Source organism: Thecamonas trahens (genome assembly GCF_000142905.1).
Source record: "Thecamonas trahens ATCC 50062 unplaced genomic scaffold supercont1.6, whole genome shotgun sequence".
NCBI classification, from domain to species: Eukaryota; order Apusomonadida; family Apusomonadidae; genus Thecamonas; species Thecamonas trahens.
Genome location: NW_013657674.1, coordinates 194474 through 215725, shown reverse-complemented (window position 1 = coordinate 215725; position 21252 = coordinate 194474). Strand labels below are relative to the sequence as shown.

The following is a 21252-nucleotide window of genomic DNA, read 5'->3' as shown; positions in this document are numbered from 1 at the left end:
TGGGGGGGGTTAGAGGAGTTGGGTGAGTGAGGAGGAGGATGGTTGGCGGCTGGCGACTGGTCGGCTGGCGGCTGGCGGCTGGCGGCTGGCGGCTGGCGGCTTTGTCGTCTGGTCGGCTACCCCCCTCGTCCACCTCCACCCCACTCAACCCGGGTGATCGTGATCACGGTTGCGGTTGCGGTTGCGGTTGCTGTAACGTTTGTGGCCAGGTGAACGTGTACTGGACTGACTGGCTGGCGTGTGAGGGGCTCGTTCGTTATGGCTGCTGCTGCGGGGGGCAAGACCAAGGCGCGACATGCTGGCCGCAGGGGAGCCGAGGACGGCCTGGCGGTGCTCGAGCTGGGCGGTGGTGATCTGGATCCGCATGTCCGGAGGGCGCAGGCGGCAGCGGCTCGGGTGCTGCGGATGGCGCAGGCGGCGGACGAGGCAGAGGCAAGTGGGGGAATGGGCTGGGGCGGCGGCATGCGATGGCTGGAGGTGGAGCGGCGGAGGGCCGAGGCTCGCGAGGCCGAGGCTGCCGAGGCGAGGGCGGCGAGCGTGCTGGCCCGGGTCCACGTGCCATCGGCCACGGCAAGATCCGTATCCCGTGGGCTATGGCCGAGCACTGTGCGCTGCTGCTTGGCTTGCAGGTCTACGGCGAGGGTAGTCTCCGCCACGTCGCGCGCCGTTTTGTCAAGTCGCGGACCATGGCCCAGGTCACCGCACACTGCCGCAAGTATCTGGCGGCGTGGCGCGAGGCGCCGCGGAGCAAGCTGCCGCTGGCAGCGCGAAGCAGCGCAGAAGACATCGATCTGGAGGATGTGCTTGCTGCGCGGGATGCCCCAGGCGATCCGGCATCGGCCGTCCTATTCAAGGAGCTCCAGGCGTATCTGGTCCACTACGCCGAGGCCGAGCCTGTTGCTGGCGTGCGTAATGCTCGGATTGACCCACCCATCTCGTTCTCGGAGCACGTGTTTTACTTGCTCGCCTGCCTCAGCGCGCCCAACGCTGGTTTGCTCACCGCCAGCCAGCACCGCAAGGCAATGATCAAGTACTGGCGGCAGATCGCGCGGACATGGCCGCAATTTGAGCGCGCTGGAGATGAGTGGCATCACCATCACACTAGCTACATTGCAGCGCGAAAAGAAACCGGGCCGGAGAGCCCGTCAACTGTCGTCGGCCTCGCCGCCACCAAGCGGCGGGCGGCCCGGCGGGCGTCGCTTGACGCGCGAGCCTGCATCCGCAGCCTTGACGCTGCAACCTTCTCAGGCTCGGGCCCAGGCTCGGGCTCGGGCTCGGGCTCGGGCTCGGGCTTGTCGTCGGACTCATCGTCGGCGTCGACATGGGATCCTAACGCATCGGACTCGCCGTCGTCGTCGTCCGACGGCACGCTATCGTCCGGTTCGAGCTCGGGCGGCAGTGGCAGAGGCAGGCCGGCCAGCTCGCGTCGTGGGTCGGGCAGAGGCAAGAGCAGAGACAGAGGCAAAGGTGAGGGCAAGGACAAGGCCAAGGACAAGGGCAAAGACAGGGATCCGGCATCACTCGCCGGCGGTCCGTCTGCGGGAGCGGGAAAGCGCAAGCGGGGCCGGGCCGGACCAAAGGCCGACTCGCCGGCAAACGGTGTGATCTCCGGCAGATCACGCTGGAGCACGTGTTGGCGCTCGAGGCGGCCAGCTCTGTGAGCGAGCTCGACGTGCCGCGGGCCATGTGTGCGTATGCGGTCCGCGCCGTGGAGGAGAAAGGCCTCGGCTCGTTGGCGTACGCCTCGGTCCTTGATCGCGCGCACATCAATCCGCTGCTCTCTGGCGAGGCCCGCGATGATGCGTACGCCGAGGCTGCCGGCGAGGGCGGACCGACCAAACGGCGGGCGCTCGATGCGAGCAGCCTGCTGCGGGCTGGGTTGCGAGTGAGCGAAGAGGCGTGTGCCACGCCGGTGGCGCGATGAATGGTCATGATACAGTTTATGGGAGCCTGGGGCATCAGTAGATGGTGACCGCATAGCGGACACAGTTGGTGTCGCGGATCTCGCGGAGGCGACCAGTTGTCCGCAGAATGTGAAGGATGGAGCGGCCGGTGCGGTCGACCTTGATGTGGGAAAAGTTGCGAATGTCGGCCTCGACAAAGAACTTTTCTCCCTCGGTCTTGCCGTGGATCTCATACGAGCGGTAGGCCTTGTACTGGTGGAGCTGGGCGTTGGACATGGCCCTCGTCGACGTCGCCATGAGCTCGTACTTGGACTGGATAAAGGCCGACAGCTCGGCAGCGGCGGCGTTGATCTTCTCCTTGGTCAGCCGGCCGCGGAGGTAGTGCGGGATGGCGTCGATCTCCTCGTCCTCGAGCGGCTCGATCCAGACCTGGTCCGTGCCGGTGGCGTCGGCGGTGTCAAAGATGGACGAGGGGCGGACCGACGAGCCCATCGATGAACGGAGCGAGGAGCGGAGCGAGCCCGGGCCTGCCGCCGACGACCGCCGCCGCGACCCGCCCATCGAGCTCTTGCGGCGAGCGGTCCGCGGCGTCTTTCCGGCCGCTGGCCGGTTCCCTCCCATCGACGACCGCAGGGACGACCGCAGCGCGCGCGACTCGCGGGCGTTCGAGTTGGACGCATATCGCTCGGCCTGCGCTCCATCGTCGATCTCGGCAAGCTGAGGATCGACATACACCTTTTCGATGTGGCGAGCCGGGGCCTGGGCGGGTTTTGGCCGCGTGGCGCGAAGCGGGCGGGTCGGGCGGGCGGCAGCCACCGCAACGTCGACTGACGCCGCCTGCGCACGCATCTCGGCGCGGACCTGGTCCAGCTCGCTCAGCGCAGCCTCCTCGCCTGCGATGTACGCCTCTAGGTCCTGAATCTGGCCTTCCATCTCGCCGACTGCACCGTCGAGCTTGCTGAGAAAGGCTCCGGCATCGCTCGTCTCTAAAGCCCCCCCCCTCCATGACAAGCAGGTGAGTGAGACATGGTACGGGAAGGAGATGGGCGGGGCGGGGGGGGCGGGGGGGGGGGGGGGGGGGTTTGGGCGCGTACCTGAGGTACGGAACATCATGAGTCCCTTGAGGGCACGAATACGCTCGGAGAGAGCCTCCATGACGGCCGCAAAGGCATCGACCGAGTCCATGGCTGTGAGGGTGGTAGGGAGAAGTGTGGGGATGTGTAGAGCTTGGTCTTGGGCTTGGGGTAGGGTGGGGTGCGCGGGGGGTGGTGGCGGGCAGCGCACCGCTAAAGTTTGAATGGTTTTTGGCATGACAAAGGCAGCCGGGGAGGAAGGGGGGGGGAGGGGTGAGTTTGGTGGAGATTCAAGATCTAGAAGTATGGCGGCCTGAGTGGGCGACAGAGCGGATCGCGTCCGTGTTTGTGTCCGTGCCTATGTTTGTGGTGTCCGTGTCCACGTCCGTCTTGTTCGTGTTCGCGTTTGTGTTTGGGGTGGCCTACGTCGTTTGCTGTGACGCCTACTACTACTTGCGGATGACCTCGATGCCCATGGACCGCGCCGAACCGATGATTGAGCGGCAGAGGCCCTCCAGCGACTGGCGCGGGTCTGTGTGCTTGATCTTGGCGATCTCGTAGACCTGCTTGAGCGAGACTTGTCCAGCCACCTCGTGTCCTGGCTTGGACGCACCCTTGTCGATCCCGGCCGCCTACACAGCTCATCATCCGCCCGCGTGAGTACCATTGCGTCTGCAACCCGCATCATCGCCCTGTGCTAACACCGAGCCCAAACCTTGCTGCTCCAGAAAACACCAATCAAGAGCCATGAGCGAGCGAGGGGGGGGGGGGGTGCTCGCGGGCGGCGGCAGGCGGGCAAAGTAGGCCGAGGGCGAGGCGAGGCGACGCAGCACGATCCACCACGGGGCGAGCGAGGGCGGGGATAGGGGGGCACAGGGAGTGGGCATGGCAGGAGAGGGGCTGAAAGGAGAGGGACGTACGCGCTTGAGGAAGAAGGAGGTGGGAGGGGGACCTGTGGTGAACTCAAAGGTCCTGTCCTCGAAGACCTTGACGACGACGGGCACGGGCGTGTCCTTCACCAGATGCCCCGAGCGGGCATTGAAGTCCTTGCAGAACTCCATGATGTTGACACCGGCCTGACCGAGGGCAGGGCCTGTCGGTGGAGCTGCAGATGCGCCGCCTGCAGGGATACGCAGCTTCAGCAGGCTCTTGAGGGCTGCTGCCGCACGACGCGCCATCCTGTTGCCAGTGGGGGATGCGAAGACGAGAGTATCCCTCTGCGGGCTGGCGGGGGAGTCTTGGGACTGACACCAGCGGGTGACCACCTCCCCTTACTACGGCAGCCACGCCGGCGGCGACCACAATCAAGCTGCACCCACCATCGGGTGGGGTGGAAGACTCTACGCACAGCCCCGACGTGTACTTTTTATGTAGCAGTTCTTCTAGATGTGTGGACATGCATGTGTACCGGCACAGACACTGGCCATCAGTACTGTTGACCGTCTCGTGTGCTGGTTGGTATGGCGGCCGGTTTGGCGGCCGGTTTGGCGGCCGGCTATCGCGCCAGGTAGAGGCCCGGGGGGGGGGGGGGGGGGGGGGGGGGTAACCCTAGCCTCAGCCTGGCCAGCTCACTCTGCACGCTGGCACGCACTCTCAACACCAAGGACAGCATGCGGCGCGGAAGAGTGTCGACGTCTGCGAGGGCACTGGCCAACTCGGACGACCGGGTCTCTGTCTTTGTCCGTGTCCGCCCGCTGGTGGGCGTGGAGCTGGCCGGCGGGCCCGACGGCGGCAAGGCACACAAGTGCGTGGTGCTGGAGCCTGCATCAGCGTCGCTTGCGCTGGAGACGCCGTGGGATGCGCGGGTCTACTCGTTTGCCTACGATGCTGTGTTTGATACCACCACGCCGCAGGATGCGGTGTACGCCGCCGTCGCCGCCCCCGTCGTCGAGGCTGTCCTCGAAGGCCGCAATGGGACTGTCCTTGCCTACGGCCAGACCGGGACCGGCAAGACCCACACGCTGGCCAAGCTCGAGCCACTCGCCGAGGCCGGCATTATTCCGCGCGCTGTGGCCCACATCTTCTCCTACGCCGCCGCGCACCCTGACCAGGACGTCCGTGTCGTTCTCTCGCTGCTCCAGCTCTATCGCGACGCGCCGCAGGACTTGCTCGCTCGCCGCGCGCCTGACACCGCCCCGCCGCTCTCTATCCGCCAGCTCAAGGGCGGCGCCGTCTACGTCCAGGGATTGTCCAAGCATCCGGTCGACTCGGTCGACGCCGTCCTCGAGCTGCTCGACATTGGCTACGCGCGCCGCGCTATCGAGTCGACCCGGCTCAACGATGTCTCGTCGCGGGCGCACACCATTCTGCGGCTCGAGGTCTCGCGACGCGACCCATTTAGCGGCTCGCGAACCCACGGCGTCTTTACTTGCGTCGACCTTGCAGGCTCGGAGCGAGTCAAAAAGTCGCGCTCCCGCGGCGCCCGTCTCGACGAGGCCAAGTTTATCAACAAGTCGCTCACAGCGCTCGGCAACGTCATCGCCTCGCTCGCCGACCCCGGTGTCAGCTACATTCCCTATCGCGACTCCAAGCTCACCCGCCTTCTCCAGGACTCGCTTGGCGGCAACTGCGTCACCGCCCTCATCGTCAACATTGGGCCGGCCGTGACCTCGGCCCACGAGTCGGTCAGCTCACTGCAGTTTGGCCAGCGCGCCATGCGGGTCGAGGCCCGCGCCCACATCAACTACGACGAGACCGACGCTGACAAGTCCATGGCTGCCCGCCTCGCCTCGGCCCACGCCGAGCTCAACGCCGCCCGCGACCGCATCCGCGCCCTCGAGCAGGCCAAGTCGCGCCTCGAGGCCCGGCTCCACGCTGTCGCCACCTCGCCCGTCCGCCGCGTGGTCTCACCCTCTCGCTCCGAGTTTGAGCTCCTCGAGACAAACGCCCAGCTCGAGCATGAGATCGAGCTGCTGGTGGCCGAGAACGAGGCGCTCCGCGCCCAGATCCGAGCCTCGCCGGCGGCTTCTCCGTCACGCCGCGTCTCGCCGGGCAAGGCCGACGCTGTCCTCCGCGCTGCCGACGCTGTCGCCGTCCGCGCCCGCGACGCGCTCGTTGCCGCCGCCCGCGAGCGCCAGGCGCTAGCCCAGCTCGCTGCGCTCTCGCCGTCGGCGTTCCGGCCTCCGCTGAAGGAGGCGGTCCGCACGGCCCCGCCGCTCTCACCTGCCCAGGTTGCGCTCGTGGCTTCCCCAAGCGCCGGCGCCGCGCTCTGGTCGTTTGACGACGATACGTCACCCGGCATCGATGCCGTCCGGACCTCGACGCTCAACCCGACCACGCCGCCGCAGCGGCCGGTTCCGCTCGAGACCGCTACCCCGCTCACTCCGGCACAGGCTCCGCGTCGGGCCTCCTCGTCGTCGACAGCGTCGTCGCCTCCGCAGGTCAAGACTCCGTCGCACACCCACACCCACTCGCACTCGCACACTCGCTCGCGCAAGTCGCATTCGCGCAGCTCTCGCTCGCGCAAGTCGCGCTCGCGCAGCTCGCGCTCGCACAAAGCCAAGGCTAAGGACAAGAGCTCGTCATCGTCGCGTCGCACACATCATCACGGCTCATCGCACCGGTCATCACGCCACCGCAGCTCGCGGTCGTCATCGCATCGTCCCGCTCCCAGTCACGACCCACCCGCAAGCCACGCCTCGCCGTGGTACCGCGCACCGGTCGGCCTCGGCTCGGCGCCGTCGGAGTCGACCGGCACACCGTCCAAGGCCATTCGCTCCATCGAAGACGAACTCGCTGATGACGACCGGCGGCTTCAGTTTCTGGCGTCGCAGCACCAGCAGCAGCAGGAGCAAATCGGCCGTTCTCCGCTGCGGATCGCTACCGGCCGGGCGTCGGTCAACGCCGCGCCGGGCTCGGGTACGGGCCCGCTGGTCCCACGCCAGGACTCCCTCGCGTTTTGAATGAAAGGCACTGCTTCATTCGTCTTGTATAGTCACAAACAGCGTCGAGGCCGAGAGAGGCGCCGCCTTCAAATCTGACTCGGCCGACTCGTCCGAGCATGACAGCGACTCAAAGCGAGAGGTGTTCGCCACCAGATCATCATCATCGTCGCCGAAAGGCTCGCTCTCCAGAGCTGGCACCAGGCCGGTGTCGTTGCTGGCAGCTGCGACGTCAGGAGTGGCCGGTGCGTGGCTTGCGCTCTTGGCCGCAAAGTACTCGCCCATGCGTGAGTCAGGAATGAGCAGCGGGTCGGCGGCCTGCTGCCAAGTCGCGTCGGCGAGGCCAAGGAGCTGGGAGCCCGGGCCGTAGACTGTGATGGGCGCGGGAGGCGGAAGCGCCAGCAGGGGAGCACATTCCGGCGTGACGCCCGCGGCGTCGTCGGCGTCGTTGTCGGCGTTCGCCTGATACGGCGCTGCAAAGGGATCTGGTCGCCGAGTACCGTCATGTACCGCGAGAGGTGGCGGCCGCCAGAGGCCGCCGCCATGCCGCCGGCGAACGCTGGCCAGTTGATGGTCAGTGTGGCTTGCGTCAGTGTGCCGGTAGCCGGCGCGGAGAGCAGCCCGTTGAGGCGCAGGCCCATCATGCACGCCATCGACTGCAGGAGGAACGAAGCAATTGCAATAAAAATCTCGGCCACGCCGAGCGCAGCGTCAGTCCGCTCGTCTGGCGACTTGTCGTGGGTTGGCGTCAGGTCCTGAGAGTTGGAGCCCGAGTCGACAGGTGACGCGTACGAGACAATGGCTGCCAGCAGCGCGACAAGCGCCATGATGGAACAGCAGAGTGTGCACGACTGGATGCAGAGCCAGACCATGATGGTGATCTGCGACCGCGACCGCACCCCCACATAGCCAATCGTCACCAGGATCGGAGAGAGGACAGAGAGCAAGGTTTGCGTCGCGTCCTCGCCGGTGAGGTACGTGTACGCCACGTTGATCGCCATCTGCGAGACGCCCAGCAGAAAGAGGAAGAACAGCGTCCGCTTCAGGAACCCGACCGTGGCATCCACTGCGCTCACAGGCTCCTGCACCTCATTGCCATCCGCCGCTGGCGCGGCCGCGCCCAGCTCCCCGGTGCGGCGTTCACCCGGAGCCGCCGCCGCTGCCGCCACCGCCAGCGGGGCCGCTGCTCTGTCTGCTCCACCCAGACCGGCGCTCGGGCCCGTACTTGCTTGGGGTGCATCAGATGCACCAGCATAATCCATGCCATCATCGTCTTCTGAGAGGTACGCCGGGTTGGGCTGCGGCTGGAGTACGCCAGCCGGCGGCACGACCGGTTCTGTGTGCGTCGGCACCGCCAGCGGAGCGGTTGAGGCCCACGGCTGGCCTGTGTCCGAGTCTTCTGTCATTCTCCAGGACATACGTGGTTGTACGTAATGCTCAGACTCTGTTGCCAATGCCCTCTCTCCACCTTGCCCGTGATGCTCCTCGCCCGAAAGCCGGCTGCTTCCGCCCACCCTGCCCCGTGCCCCGCCACCGCTGCCGCTTCCACCGCCACCGACGGATGCCATGAGCAGAACGGGTATGTGTATGTGTGTGTGCGTGTGTGTGTGTGTGTTCGGGTCAAGTGTGATTATGGTTGTCGGGGTGGGTGTTTGGATGTGGTTGGGGTGGGTCGGTGGTGTGGTATGCGGGGAGGAGAGGATCTGGTTGGCACGTGAGGGCGTTGGTTTCCATTCATCATTGCTCACGAGTAATTATTATCTTCGGGCGGCGCAATTTTCCCTTTAGATGGGATGGAGGGGGGGGGGGGGGCACGTATGGGTCATGTATTCCGCTTCTTTTGGCCGCTGCCGGGACCGCGGCAGTCGGTAGCTGGAGAAGTATAGATTGGGCTGGTGGGTGTGGAGGTAGGCGTGGAGAAGACGAGGCCGATGGCGGAGGAGGCTGCGGATACGACCAGAGGCACCGCTAGGATGTAGCAGGAGACAACGATCAGAGCAAAGGTTGGCCCGAAAGAGAGGGTGTCAATGGAGAGGTTGACGATGCCGGTGCCGAGGTTGGCGAGGATGAAAAAGAGCAGCTGGTGGCCGTTGACAAAGGCCACAGCAGGCGAGATGGCTTGCTTCCACGCGCCGCGGCCGCCGTAGGCGTGGAGCGCGACGAGCGCCGCCAGGAGCGAGACGTTGTGGGCCACGATCCACGCAATGTACGGCCCATTGGCCAGGCGGCGCGAGGCCTGCAGACCAAAGCCAAGAACCAGACCGGCATATACGGCCCAAGCGGCAGCGGCGATGGCAAGTAGCCGCCGCGGCGACGCCAGGTTCCGCCCAGCACCCACGCCCATGCCCAGCAGCAAGAGGCCGGCATAGCCGCCGAGCGAGTAGAGGCCCTCGCGGTTGGCGGCAGCAAACGAGGTAGTCCGCGACACCGGATCCGGGTCCAGCAGATACGCCTGCAGCGCACCGGAGTCGTAGCCGGTCAACGCCAGCTGGTAGGCAGCGGCGGCGGCGAGGCCGAGAGCGGCGGCGGCGGCGCGCGACATGCGCGGCAGAGTCCAAGCCACCACGAGGATGCCACAGAGGGTGTGGTAGAACGAGAGGTGGACTCCATACTCGGAGACATGCTCCTGGTAGCCAATGGCCTTGTGGACAACCAGGCGGATGTTGGCCATGACCAGGAGTGGCGCGAGGTTGGCGACAAAGGCACCCAGCGTGGCCTTGCGCTCCGGCGGCGTGACCATGCCCTTGGAAAAGACAAACGATCCCACGCCCACATCCATCAGCGAGACACCGTGGACTTCGGTCTTGGCATACATCCGCGGAAAGGCGTCAAAGTCGACGGCGAGGATGGCCACCGCCGTCGCCACCATCACCATAGCCCGGTACGTCGAGAGTGCCGCCACCTTCCCACGTGCCACAGGCACCAGGCCGAGGCGACCGCCTCCAGCCCACGCGCATACTGCAACAGCAACAATTACTCCTGCTTGCAGCAGGCCCGGTGGGAGCAGGAAGACCCGGACCGCGTACGCCGCCACCGGCCAGCGGCTCATAGCCATCGACGCCGCCGCCGCCACAGGGAGGACCAGCGAGACCGCACAAACGACCCAGAGTGGTGAGCCGCTGAGCCCAGCCACGTGTGCCTCGCGGGCCTCTCGCCATGCGTCGTCCATAGGAGGATGGCGAGTGAGGTGCGTGGTTTGAGTTGTGATCGTGTGTGTGTGTGGCCAAGTGCGAGCGAGTTGGCTCGGACTGGGCAGGGCAAGACACTTGGTGAGCCAGTTCAATGGTCGTTGTTGTCGGATGGGGCGACGGGCGCAATGGAGAACTCGGCGAGGAGGCCATAGTGGTCCGAGAGCGTCAGATCAGTATCAGGGACTCGCTCTTCTCTGCCGATGATCTCCATGGCGGTGACTTCGAGAGCCTGCCCTGGCGCTCGGCCGCTGCCATCATCGGCCGGGGCGAGTGGAGCCGACAAGAGCATGCGATCGAGCCGCATCTTGCGCTTGTCAGTCCCGAGGAGCATTGCCTGAATGAGCTTATTTGTCTCGCCATCCCAAGTGCACGAGGCTGTGAGTGGCACCTCCTCGTTGACGGCCAGCCATGCGTCGGCGTACGGAGCTGCAATCATAGTGTTCTCACCCTCGCTGTGCATGTTGAGATCGCCGACGATGAGCGCTTGGTGTACACCGAGGACTCCCGGCCCATCGCCCCCGGTCGGTGATGTGCCAAGCGCAAAGAGCCGGAACAGATCTCGGAGCTGCTGTCGACGCTGCGCAATCTCCTTCACTCGCGACGCAAGGTGGACGCCGCACACGCCGAGGACAAGGCCGGATGGCAGCGCGATCCTGACCACCACCACCGGCCGTGCTGCCTTTTCCTTGATCCTGCACCGCTTGCGCAAGAGTAGCATCGAGTAGACCTTGTGGACCGATATCACAGGTATGGAGTGGGCGACAAGGACGAGGACACCGTGCGGGTGCAGCGCCTCCCCGTCGACCTCGGTGAGCCGAAAGTTGGCCTGCAGGTAAGGATCGGCTACGACAAGAGCGACAAACTCGGGCGTAGCCTCGTTGAGCACGATCACATGCGCACCAAGCGTGGCAAGCCACGCCACAATGGCCGTGTGCCTCTCAGGTGTGCGTATCACACCCGAGACCCACTTCTCAAACATGTCCATGAGCACGTTGAACGAGACGACGCGCAGCGGATCCTCGGCCGAAAGACCACCATCCAACTGCGCGAGCGCCGGCGTCCACGCATCGATCTCAGGCTCCCAGGCCCACCCGTGAGCAGGTAACGACTGAATGGCGTCCGGATCGAGACCCGAGCCGATCTCGGAGCCGTCATCGGACCACGACGGCGCGTCGTTGCGGTGACCAAACACGGCTTCGCTCACACGTGAGCTGCGCGGTTCGGTCCGCGGCGCGTAGACCAAAGACATGCCCGGAATGGCCATGGCGTAGCCGGTTGCATTGAACAGTGCCTTGCGGAGTGTAGCCATACCGTTGCGGCGGTGCGTGTTGGCTGGCCAAACCAACAGCGACAGCGAGGCAAGTGAGTGCGTGTCTGTGCTCGCCTGTTGTTCACTACTCGGACGAGACGGGCTACAGCTGCAGATCGACGACCGAGACAGCCGACTTGGTCGACGAGGCTGATCCCTGCGAGGAGAGTGAGGAGCGGCGCGACGACGACGACGGCTTGCGGCGTGCGCCACGGCCACGGCCGCGGCCGCGGCGAGTGGCCGAGCGCGAGCCTGAGGCCGAGCCTGAGGCCGAGCCTGAGGCCGAAGCCGAACGCGAGCTGGTGCGGCCGCGGGGGGCCGACTGACCGCGGCCACGACTGCGTGAGCGGCCACGAGAGCGCGGGCGCGAGCCCGACGGCGGACGAGTGGCCGAGGTCGGGCGTGAGCCAGAGCGGCCACGGGATGACGACAACGACCGCGACGACGAGGCCGAGGTCGGGCGAGCAGGAGTCCGTCGGGTGCGACCGGGATCTCTCGAGTCGCGCGACGACGAGCTGGAAGAGTGCGAGCGCGAGCGGGAGCGCGAGGTCGAGCTCGCCGGTGTGCGACGGGTGGCATCGGCGTCGCCGCGGGCGAGCGGATTACGGATCGGAGCCGGCTCACCCGGCGGGAGGGCGATGCCGAGCATGATAAGGTCAGCCTCGATGGTGGCGGCGAGGGCGGGTGAGGCGGCGACGAGCGACTTGAGCGACGCGAGCATGTCGGCGTTGAACGACTTGAGCTCGCGGAGAAGAAAGTCACGCTCCTCAATAGTCTGCTCGTCGGCTGGCGCGCCTGCGTCAGCGCGGTGCGACTTGGCGGCGTCCTTCATGGCCTTGACGGCGCGGGCCTCCTTGGCGGCCTGATCGGCAAAGAGCGCGTCGTAGTCGGCCAGCTCGGCGTTGGCGCTGTCGTAGTCTGCAAGCATGGCGGCGTGTGTTGACTGCCACTGGCTAAGCGTGTCTTCGAGCGCGGCGAGCTCCTCCTGCATGTCGCGGACCTGGCGGCGCTTACGCTTGTAAGTGTCGACAACAGCACGGAACTGGTCCTCCTTGGCGATCTTGGCCTCGTACTCTTCTGAGGACGAGTCGACCTTGCGGAGTGAGGCCTGGAAGTTCTCGTTGGAGGCCGAGAGGGCGGCCATGGTCGCCTCGAGGGCGGCAATGTCTGCTTCGGCCGTCACAATCTTGGCATTGATCTCGTCACCCTCACGAAGCAGCTTTTCGCGGTCTTGGGCAGCCTTGATGACGTAAAACGCCTGCGAACGCTCCTCCTCACCAGGCGCCACGGCAAACTTTGTGGAGAGAATGTCGTACTTGGACGAGAGCTTCTCGATGCGGACGAGTCTGTCGCGGAGCTCGAGCTTGGCGCGATGGCGCTCCTCCTCTGCGACCTTGGCGCGGGCGCGGAGGGTGTCGGTCTCGGCCTTGATCTCCGCCATGCGTTCGATCATGGAGAGGCGGAGCTGCTCCTTCCGATTCTCGAGGCCAAAGACTTCATCACCGCGGGCGGCCAGAATCTCGCCCATCTTCTTGACGTCGAGTTTGAGGAGATTGACCTGGACCATGAGCTCCTCCTTGCGCTCGACGGCAGCACGGACGATGCGCTCGGCCGAGGCGTTGTCGAGCTGCAGCTCTTCGATGCGTGTAGTGAGGCCCGAGGCCTCCTTGGTGCCGGCCTCGAGCGCGCGCTTCCCGCGGCGGGCTTCGTTCTCGGCCTTTTTGAGCTGCGACTGAAGGAGCGCCTTGACCGAGTTCTGCTCGTCGAGCTCCTTCTGCAGCTCGGCGATGCGTGCATTGAGCTCGATCTTCTCCTCGTCGGAGCGCTCGCCCTGGGCACGCGAGACCTTGCGCTCGAGCTGCTGCAGCTGAAACTCTTGGTTGTAGATGAGCTCTTGCTGCTTGAGCGACTGCGCGTCGAGCTTGTTGATGGAGGCCAGGAGGGTCTTCTTGGACGTCTGTGCCCCTTGGATCTCCGCAATGCGGTTGGACTCAGTCTGACGGAGCTTGAAGAGCACCTGCGACTCGCGGAAGAGCGTGTCCTTCTGGTCGTGGATGCCCTTGTCGAGCTTGGCCAGCCGGGCCTCCTCAGCCTCGTGGTTGCGCTCGATGGCGGCGACGCGGTCCTCCATGGACATGGTCTCCAGCGACGACTGCTCAAAGCGGACACGGGCGGCCTCGCGGGCAACCTTGCGGGCCTCGATGAGAGTCTTGCCCGAAGCCAGTTCCTCGGTCAGGGCCTTGACTTCAGCACGCTTGGCGAAGAGATCGGACGCGGTGCCGGTGACGTGGGCCTTGAGCGTCTCGATCTGGTCCTGCATCTCGGTCACAGCCGCCCTGCCGTCGAGAATAGCGATGCGGAGCGCGCCGACGTCGCGGTTGACGGCGTCGGTCTCCTTTTGCAGGGTGGCGTTGGCGGAGACCTCGGCCTCGTGAAACTCACGCTTTTCGGCCACCACGCGCTCTTTGGCTCGGACGGCGCCATTGACGTCGGCGAGCTTGGTGGCTGTCGACTCGAGCGAGCCATCGCGGGCCTCGACGGCGGCCAGCGCTTCTTCGAGCTGCACAATGAGGTTCTGCCGCTCGGCATGGAGTGCGCGGAAGGCCTCGGCGGTCTTGTCGAGCTCGATCTGCGCCGCCTGGGTCTCGGTCACCTCCAACTCGAGCGCCTTGCGCTTGGCCTGGACCGCTTTGGCCTGCTTCTCGACCCGGAGCGTGAGCTCGCGAACCTTGGCGTCGTCGATCTTGGCGTATTTGCGGAGCAGGAGCGAGTCCTCCTCCTTTTGGCGGGAGGCGACAAGCCACTGGTCGAGTTCGTCCTGGTCCCAGTTCATCTGGTCACGGATGGCCTCGACCTTTTTCTCTCCCTTGAAAATGGCGTTCTTGGTCCGGTTGATGCGCTCGCGCAACTCACGTGCCCGTGCCTCAGTCTTGCGCAGCTCAATGTTGAGCCGCCCGGTCTCGCGCTCCGCCAGCCGCTTCATGTGGTCCTCGGTCTCGGTCTCCTTGTTCTTGGCCGCCAGCAGCTTCTGCGAGCTCGCCAGCTCGGCACGTACATTCTTGAGGTGCTCCAGCATGACCCGAATCCGCTCGTGATTGTCCTCCACATCGTACGTGAGCCCCAGCAGCGACCGCTCCTTCTCCCGCAGCTCGGTGTCGAGCGCCTTGTTCTCGTCGTTGGCAAACGCCGGCAGCGCCTCGAACACGTCCTCCATGTCGTCGGCCATGGCCCTTGCTGTGCAAAGTAGTGGCTGTGGCTGTGTATATGTGGCTGTGTGCGCGGGTTCGCGTGGTGGTGGTGTGAGGAGGCGGTATATGTGGTGGTGTGTTGCCTCGCTGGAGGCTTCGGGGTTCGTGTGTGTGTGTGTGTGGTGGTGGTGACTTGGTGCTCTGGCGCCATTGCCCGCCACCCACCCGCCCGCCCACCCGCCAGCTCCGCCCGCCAGCTCCGCCCGCCAACCGACAACTCTGAACGAACGGCGACGGAGGCGGCCGCGCGACACGAAAATCGGGAACGAGAGCAAACCACCTCACCCCCCCCCCCCCCCCCCCCCCCTCCTGTGTGCAATCTTAATATGGCAGACACCGAGTTGGGCCGACATGGCGGACGGGGTCGGCCTCCACCGCTCATGGAGCTGGCTCAGACACGGGCGCCTGTCGACTCGACCGGCCAGTCGCAGGCAGAGAGCCCGCCGCAGGCGTACGCATCGCTCACGCTGGTCGAACTAGTTGAGCTGAAGGACGCGGTCAAGTCGGAGGTGCTGTCTCGCAAGGCACAGCACGCGCCGCCCGACGAGATCGAGCCGGTCCACGCCAAGTACCGCCAGCTGTCGGCACTGGTGGCACAGCGCAAGGCGTTCGATGCCACGGCAGCGTTCAAGCTACTCGATCCGCAGCGGACAGGCTCGGTCTCGGCCGATGCCTTTGTGGCTGCCGCGTTGGCCATGGGACCGTCATGGATAGACGGACGGCTGGCTGCCGGTGTGTTCGAGTCGATCGCTGCGCGTGCGGGGCGGCCGACGAGTGCGCCGCTGCCGCGGGAAGCGTTCAAGGCGTGGTGGATTGCGCTTGACGCCCGCGACCGCACCGGCGAGGCGCTCAAGCTCGCACTCGCCAACTCACTTCATGGCGTCCCTCCGTCGCCTGTCCCGTTGACGCGTGCTGGTGTCGTGGCCAAAAAGCAGGCGCTCAAGGAGCAGCTGGCGGCGCTGCGCGCCGCGCGGGCATCGGCCGAGCGCATCCTACCTGTCTATCTCAAGTACAAAGAGTACGCAGACTTGGCAGAGTCTGCCGAGCCAGCGGGCTGGAACGATACATCGGCAGCGTCGTCGAGCCGGCCGCGGCGGGCCGATGGCATTTCGGCCGTCTTTGACGAGTCGCGACTGAGCCTTGCAGTCTACTTTCCCTACTTTGTCGCCCTCTACTCGACGTCGCTAGTGGCGGTCTCGATCCATGCCATCCATCTGGAGTTACTTCTCCGCAAGATCCTGCAGCCGAATCATGACGATCCAGTCCTCACCCGCATCTTCCTCATCACGCGGGTCAAGATTCTCTCGTCGTCAACGCTGCTCACGCTCCTTGTGCAGCGGTATGACGCACAGCTCGCGCCCGACGTCGACGATCTCGAGTTTACCGCCGTCACCCTCCCTGCTATTCGCTCCAAACTCCTCTCGCTCCTCTGTGCATGGCTCGTCGGCTTTTACTCGGACATGGACGAGGCATGGTGCCATCCACCGGCCGAGGTCGACTCGAGCTGCATGGCGTCGCTTGTCGAGAGCGCAAGACCGACCGGAGAGAGCCAGACCGACGACGGCAGCTCGGACGAGCGCGGCCCCGTCTTGCTTGTCCGTGACGTGCTCCGTGCGTGGATCGACGTGCTCGAGACACGGGCCAGCGAGGTGAGCGGCGAGCTGGAGGACGAGCTCGCGTTTGTCATCCAGCTTGCGCGGCACAAGGAAGCGCATGCGGCGACCGAGTATATCAAGCAGTACGACCCACGGAGCTTTGCCCAGCACATTCCGCCGCCACTCCTCCCAGCAGAGCTTAACTCAATCAAGTCTGTCTTTGATGTCTCGCCGGTGGAGCTTGCACGGCAGCTGACGCTGGAAGACTACAAGGTGTTTTACTCCATTCGGCCTGCTGACTACCTCGCCAAAGACTCTGTGCCTGCAGAATCGACACAGGCGTACTCTGCGCGGTTCAACAAGGTGATGACCTGGTTTTCGTCGCGGATCCTGCTCGCTGAGAGCTGGACCGAACGTGCGCGGCTGGCGTGCAAGTTTATCGACGTGGCGCTCTGCTGTCGTGGGCTCGACAACTACTTTTCGATGCAGGCGGTCATTGTGGCGCTGTCGTCGGCCAACATTTCGCGGCTAGTGCGGCTGTTCTCGATGCTTCCGGACACGTACCGGGAGAAGCTGCACGACCTCGAGACGATGATGGACGTGCTGGGTAAGTTCAAGATCTACCGCATGCGGCTGAAGCAAACAGTTGCACCGTGCGTGCCATTTATCGCGCCATGGCTCGGCGACATCATCTCGACCGACGACGCGCAGGACACGTTTCTCGAGCCGAATGGGCTGGTCAACATCGACAAGCTCTCCATCATGGCCAAAGCCGTTGACGTGCTCATTAAGCTCCGATCGCCATACGCCGAGTATGCCATCCAGCCAATCGAGCAAGTGCTTGCGCTCCTGCAGGCTGGCGAAGTGCTCGACCAGACGGGCGGCCGGGCACGGTCGCTCGAGCTGCAGGCACGCGGCGCCAAGCCCAAACCAGGCAAGCCGATCAGCTACGAGGATCCGACCTACGACCCATCGACCCTGACCAAGGCTACGTTCTGGAACCAACCTGAGGGCGAGCCGGTGCTACCGGACAAGCTGGCAGCAGCGGCAAGCACTTCCGGGTTCTACGATGGTGCCGGCGGCCAGTTTGATGCTAACGTGGTGTACACGCCCGAGTCATACCCGAGTCCACTGGCATCGATCACGCCACCGCCGTTTGAGCTCGACCCGCTGCTTAAGCTTCATCCACTCGAGGTGGCACGCCAGCTGACGCTGGAGGACTTTGATGCGTTTGCCAACGTCGCGCCCGAGGCGTACGTGGCGTACGTGGTGGGTGGCGGCAAGGCCGAGAGCCAGCCCCAAGTCGACGAGCTCCTCACCCGGTACAACTATCGAGTGCGGTGGGCGACGTCGGCAGTGATCGGGCAGGAGGCATCGGCGGAGCATCGGGCGTGGACCATTTGCTTCCTCCTCGAGGTAGCACACGGCGCAAAGCTACTCAACAACTTTTTCACGGCGACCGCAGTGCTCCTCGGCCTACAGTCACCCGCCATTCAGCGGATGACCGAAACCTGGGCCGCCGTCCCGCACGCCATCAAAGTCCAGCTCCGCGACAAGCTCTTGCCACTGGTGGATCCAACTGAGAGTTTTGCAGCGTACTTTGCGGCCATCGATGGCATGCCAGCACCACTAGTGCCAGCCATCCAGATCCACCTGCAGGTTATGACGGCTCAGGTGACCAACGCGGCGGCGGACGGCAGCGCCGAGGAGCGCGCCAGCGTGCTGGCGGACCACGTGCCGCAGCTCTCGGCAATGTCCGAGTTCTCGTACCACTTGCACCGAGTCGAGCCGATCATGGCGGTCATCAACTCGATCTACGTCCACAACCATGCCAACGTCTCGTACGCGCGGTCACTGATGCTGGAAGACGCGCCACCGCCCCGCGGCTCGTTCTCGGCCAAGCCGGTGCCGTACGAGCGTGTGCTGGGCAACCAGCCGGTGTAGGACTGCGGTTGTGTGCAGGGTCGTGTTTGTTCACAGTTCCTTTTCAACAAAGGCATAAATCTCACGCTCCTTCGAGTTAGCGAGCTGGCGGATGTAGGCGACGTTCTCGGACGGGTCCTCGCTCAGCACAAGCGTGGTCTTGACCTTGCCGTTAGAGCCGGTGGCGGCAGCGGGCGGCTTAGCGGGTACAGACTTGGGTGCAGAAGTGGCAGCCAAAGCCGGATTGGTCTTGGCCTTCTTGGTGGCCTTTGGAGCGTCGGATGACGACGACGAGGACGACGAGTCTGATGAATCTGAAGAGTCCGACGAGGACGATGACGACGATGAGGAGGAGGCCGACGAGGCAGATGCAGAGGCCGAGGCGGAGGCAGAGCCCGAAGCCGATGCAGAAGCAGCGGCACGGCGCTTTGCAGTGGCAGGCGTAGCAAGCGCAGCAGGCGCGGCGGGAGCAGAGCCGTAGTCACCGAGGTGATGAGCGTCTGCGCCGACGTAGACATGGTGGGAGGCGACGGTGACGTGATTTGCGGGGAAGAAGCCTGAGTGATCTCCGCGGACACCAAAGAGCCACGAGGGCGACGAGGTGGTCTTGATGTCGTCGATGGTACAACCGAGCTCGAGCGGAAGCTCCTCGTTGCGCTTGGACTTGAAAGTCTGGATGCAAGTGCCGCGGGTCGAAGTGGAGAACGGCAGATCAACAATGTCCGACATAAAGGCGAGGCGGTCGACGTCCTTGGAAGAGAGCCAGTCGTTGAGGGCCGGAGAGTAGCGGTGGATGGGTGGAAAGGTGGTGCGGTTGGAGAGGTTCTGCAACACCTTGGAAATGAGGATGAGGAGCTTGCGGTTGGGAGCCGGGCGCGGGTCGTAGCCAAATCGCTGCGACTGGTTGAGGATGGACGGGCAGATGAGGCGGAGGAAGAGGACGCCGCCAATGATGGTCTCAAACTGGCCAAAGCGGGCTTCGGCGGCGATCATGAGGATGTGACAGGCAATACGAACAATGATGGGACACGCGCGGACCGCCGACGGCGCAAAGATGGATGCGACAAAAACGTCGAGTACCGAGACAAGCTGCGAGACGAGGGCATCAAACTGAGGCCCTGGCATCTCGTCGAGAGCAAGCGGGTCGGTGAGAGCGACGAGAGCCGGCGCAGCGGCGTTGAGGGCGGCAAAGCCCGGGGCACAGACGGTGTGTGTGTAGTCGTCGCCGACGGCGGCGAGGAGGGCGGTGAGGACCTTTGGGCCAAACGACGAGCCACGCATGAGCGAGGTGGCCATGTCGAGCGGGGTGCGCTCGACCTCAAAGGTGATACAGAACTCGACGAGAGTGACGATGGCCTTGCGGGCGTCGTAGAGGCAGATGAGATGCGGGACAAGGAGCTCCATCTCCTCGCGGGTGCAGACTGAGGCGAGGATGCCGACGGTCTCTTCCGGCTTTGCGAGGAGCTTCGAGACAAACTCGTCGTCGGTCGACTTGAAGAGTGAGTCGAGGATGAGGGCGCGGTGCGGGGTGTAGATCTTGAGGACGGGCTTGGCGGTGAGCGAGGCAACGCGGCGCGAGACGTCAGAGAACCACTCGGGGACCTCAGAGGTCTTGGACGACGAGTGCCGCTTCATGGTGCCCATGAGGCGGGCTTCACCCATGCGCTTAAAGTCGTTGTAGATGTCAGGGAACTTCTCAAGCATCGATTCGCACGCCTCCTTGGTGAGGACGGCGAGATCCACCTGGGTGAGGGCACGGACGGTGGCGGTCCGCTTCTTGGAGAGAAACAGGGCGATTTCGCCGAAAAAGGCACCAACGCCGAGGCGTGGGTTCTCGCGCGGCTCGACGTCCTTGTCTTTCTTGCGCTTGGAAGTGGATGGCAAGATGATCTCGACCTCGCCCGAGGTGATAAAGTACATGCACTTGCCGCGCTCGCCCTTGGACACAATCGTCTCGCCGGGATTGTAGTACTCGATAGCCATGCGCCGGAGCATCTGGGCGACAAACTGGGTGGCGGCGCGCTTCTTGCGGACCTCGGCCGACGAGTTGGATGCAATGGTGGGCACAAAGTTGAAGACTGAGGCAATGACCTTGATGAGGACTCGCATGAGGGTGGCGAGCTCGGCGTTTTCATCGCCGGTGAGTGTACACGTCGGCGTGGCCTGGACCACCGAGGTCGACGCGTCGCGCACGTGGCGCAAGTGACGCATGAGCTCAGCGCGGGCCGACGGCTCCGAGTTGGCCAGGGCCTTGCCTGCACCGAGCACCTCCTTGATGCACTTGACAAAGGCGCGGAGCGCGCCTTTGACGTTGTCGACATCCGAGGCAAAGACGACGGCGGCGAGCTTGCCGGCTTGCACGACAAGCGCCTGGCACGAGAGCATGGCACGGGCGACAGTCGAGATGACCTCGTCGCCATCTTTGAGCAGTGCCTGTGACTCTTGCAAGCTCTCCTGCATGGAGACGAGATGGAAGAAGAGGAACTGGAAGAGCGGCGTGGTCTTGGCCTCTGCGGCCATCTGCGACTCGACGGCGGCAATGGCCGCCGAGCGGGCAGCCTTTGTCAGCGAGAGTCGCTTCTGTAGCGGCGTGAGGTTAGCATCTGCCACTGCCAGCGATGGCACCGAGCCGTTGAGGTGCGGTGCCGACGACGAGCGGGAGACTGGTGGCGGGACCAAGCCGTTTGCCGAGGTCGGCGAGCTGGTGTCAGGCAGGTGCGCACCGAGCGGCGACGGCGACGGCGAGTCGTCGCTCTCTCCGTCTTCCGTGACGATAGTGAGGTGGGTTGGCATAGCAGGTACCTCCTGTCGATGAGAAGAGAATGAGGTGGTGGTGAGTGTGTGAGGGTGCCACGGTTGGTTGGTTGGTGGGTGGGTGGGAGGGGGGGAGGGAGGGAGCGTACCACAATGGTGGCCGACTTGACCATCTCCTGTTGAAGGATCTCGGAGACCGAGTCGAGGGCCATTGCGGCTGTGTATGTCTGTATGGTATGTGTATGGATGTGCGAGAGAGAGAGTGTGTGTGTGGTAGTGCGGGCGTGAGACGTGTGTGGGTGTGGGTGTGGGGGGGGGGGGGGGGGGGGGACGGGGCTGAGGCCGGAACACTGAACTCTACTCTACCTCCCCTC

At 64.8% G+C, this 21252-nt stretch overlaps 10 protein-coding genes across 10 annotated transcripts; 3 read left to right on the top strand and 7 right to left on the bottom strand.

The window, feature by feature from the left end:
- The first annotated feature begins 535 nt into the window (after positions 1 to 535).
- On the top strand, positions 536 to 2247 carry AMSG_01529 (uncharacterized protein). Its single transcript, XM_013906126.1, has 2 exons — positions 536 to 1530; positions 1554 to 2247. Exons 1-2 carry the CDS (start codon positions 594 to 596, stop codon positions 1922 to 1924), a joined length of 1308 nt encoding a protein of 435 aa, XP_013761580.1. The 5' UTR covers positions 536 to 593; the 3' UTR covers positions 1925 to 2247.
- AMSG_01528 (uncharacterized protein) lies at positions 1926 to 3089 on the bottom strand (the record flags this gene model as incomplete). Its single annotated transcript, XM_013906125.1, has 2 exons — positions 1926 to 2890; positions 2999 to 3089. The coding sequence occupies 2 exons, from the start codon at positions 3087 to 3089 to the stop codon at positions 1959 to 1961; spliced, it is 1023 nt and encodes a 340-aa protein (XP_013761579.1). The 3' UTR covers positions 1926 to 1958.
- Positions 3090 to 3238: 149 nt separating this feature from the next.
- Positions 3239 to 4185, bottom strand: AMSG_01527 (50S ribosomal protein L11). The gene is made up of 2 exons (XM_013906124.1): positions 3898 to 4185; positions 3239 to 3609 (listed from the first exon to the last, which is right to left on the bottom strand). Exons 1-2 carry the CDS (start codon positions 4153 to 4155, stop codon positions 3427 to 3429), a joined length of 441 nt encoding a protein of 146 aa, XP_013761578.1. The 5' UTR covers positions 4156 to 4185; the 3' UTR covers positions 3239 to 3426.
- Positions 4186 to 4587: 402 nt separating this feature from the next.
- Positions 4588 to 6890, top strand: AMSG_01526 (kinesin motor domain-containing protein; the record flags this gene model as incomplete). Its single annotated transcript, XM_013906123.1, has 2 exons — positions 4588 to 6503; positions 6609 to 6890. 2 exons carry the CDS (start codon positions 4588 to 4590, stop codon positions 6877 to 6879), a joined length of 2187 nt encoding a protein of 728 aa, XP_013761577.1. The 3' UTR covers positions 6880 to 6890.
- Positions 6891 to 6947: 57 nt separating this feature from the next.
- On the bottom strand, positions 6948 to 7859 carry AMSG_01525 (uncharacterized protein; the record flags this gene model as incomplete). The annotated part of the gene is made up of 3 exons (XM_013906122.1): positions 6948 to 6957; positions 6989 to 7320; positions 7359 to 7859. 3 exons carry the CDS (start codon positions 7857 to 7859, stop codon positions 6948 to 6950), a joined length of 843 nt encoding a protein of 280 aa, XP_013761576.1.
- An 805-nt stretch (positions 7860 to 8664) lies between these two features.
- On the bottom strand, positions 8665 to 10027 carry AMSG_01524 (uncharacterized protein; the record flags this gene model as incomplete). The annotated part of the gene is made up of 2 exons (XM_013906121.1): positions 8665 to 9760; positions 9836 to 10027. The coding sequence occupies 2 exons, from the start codon at positions 10025 to 10027 to the stop codon at positions 8681 to 8683; spliced, it is 1272 nt and encodes a 423-aa protein (XP_013761575.1). The 3' UTR covers positions 8665 to 8680.
- Positions 10028 to 10121: 94 nt separating this feature from the next.
- AMSG_01523 (uncharacterized protein) lies at positions 10122 to 11358 on the bottom strand (the record flags this gene model as incomplete). The annotated part of the gene is made up of 1 exon (XM_013906120.1): positions 10122 to 11358. The coding sequence occupies one exon, from the start codon at positions 11356 to 11358 to the stop codon at positions 10138 to 10140; it is 1221 nt and encodes a 406-aa protein (XP_013761574.1). The 3' UTR covers positions 10122 to 10137.
- Positions 11359 to 11461: 103 nt separating this feature from the next.
- Positions 11462 to 14698, bottom strand: AMSG_01522 (flagellar associated protein; the record flags this gene model as incomplete). Its single annotated transcript, XM_013906119.1, has 1 exon — positions 11462 to 14698. The coding sequence occupies exon 1, from the start codon at positions 14582 to 14584 to the stop codon at positions 11462 to 11464; it is 3123 nt and encodes a 1040-aa protein (XP_013761573.1). The 5' UTR covers positions 14585 to 14698.
- Positions 14699 to 14986: 288 nt separating this feature from the next.
- On the top strand, positions 14987 to 18145 carry AMSG_01521 (uncharacterized protein; the record flags this gene model as incomplete). Its single annotated transcript, XM_013906118.1, has 1 exon — positions 14987 to 18145. One exon carries the CDS (start codon positions 14987 to 14989, stop codon positions 18143 to 18145), a length of 3159 nt encoding a protein of 1052 aa, XP_013761572.1.
- An 8-nt stretch (positions 18146 to 18153) lies between these two features.
- Positions 18154 to 21173, bottom strand: AMSG_01520 (uncharacterized protein). The gene is made up of 2 exons (XM_013906117.1): positions 21028 to 21173; positions 18154 to 20929 (listed from the first exon to the last, which is right to left on the bottom strand). The coding sequence occupies exons 1-2, from the start codon at positions 21088 to 21090 to the stop codon at positions 18176 to 18178; spliced, it is 2817 nt and encodes a 938-aa protein (XP_013761571.1). The 5' UTR covers positions 21091 to 21173; the 3' UTR covers positions 18154 to 18175.
- Positions 21174 to 21252: the final 79 nt, after the last annotated feature.

Bases quoted from the DNA above. Each gene is read 5' to 3' on its own strand.
- AMSG_01527 (XM_013906124.1), bottom strand. From the start codon at position 4,155: ATGGCGCGTCGTGCGGCAGCAGCCCTCAAGAGCCTGCTGAAGCTGCGT. The intron at 3,610-3,897 runs GTACGTCCCTCT...TGAGCTGTGTAG, and splicing joins CCTCCTTCTTCCTCAAGCGC to GCGGCCGGGATCGACAAGGG.
- AMSG_01520 (XM_013906117.1), bottom strand. From the start codon at position 21,090: ATGGCCCTCGACTCGGTCTCCGAGATCCTTCAACAGGAGATGGTCAAG. The intron at 20,930-21,027 runs GTACGCTCCCTC...TCTCATCGACAG, and splicing joins TCAAGTCGGCCACCATTGTG to GAGGTACCTGCTATGCCAAC.
- AMSG_01529 (XM_013906126.1), top strand. From the start codon at position 594: ATGGCCGAGCACTGTGCGCTGCTGCTTGGCTTGCAGGTCTACGGCGAG.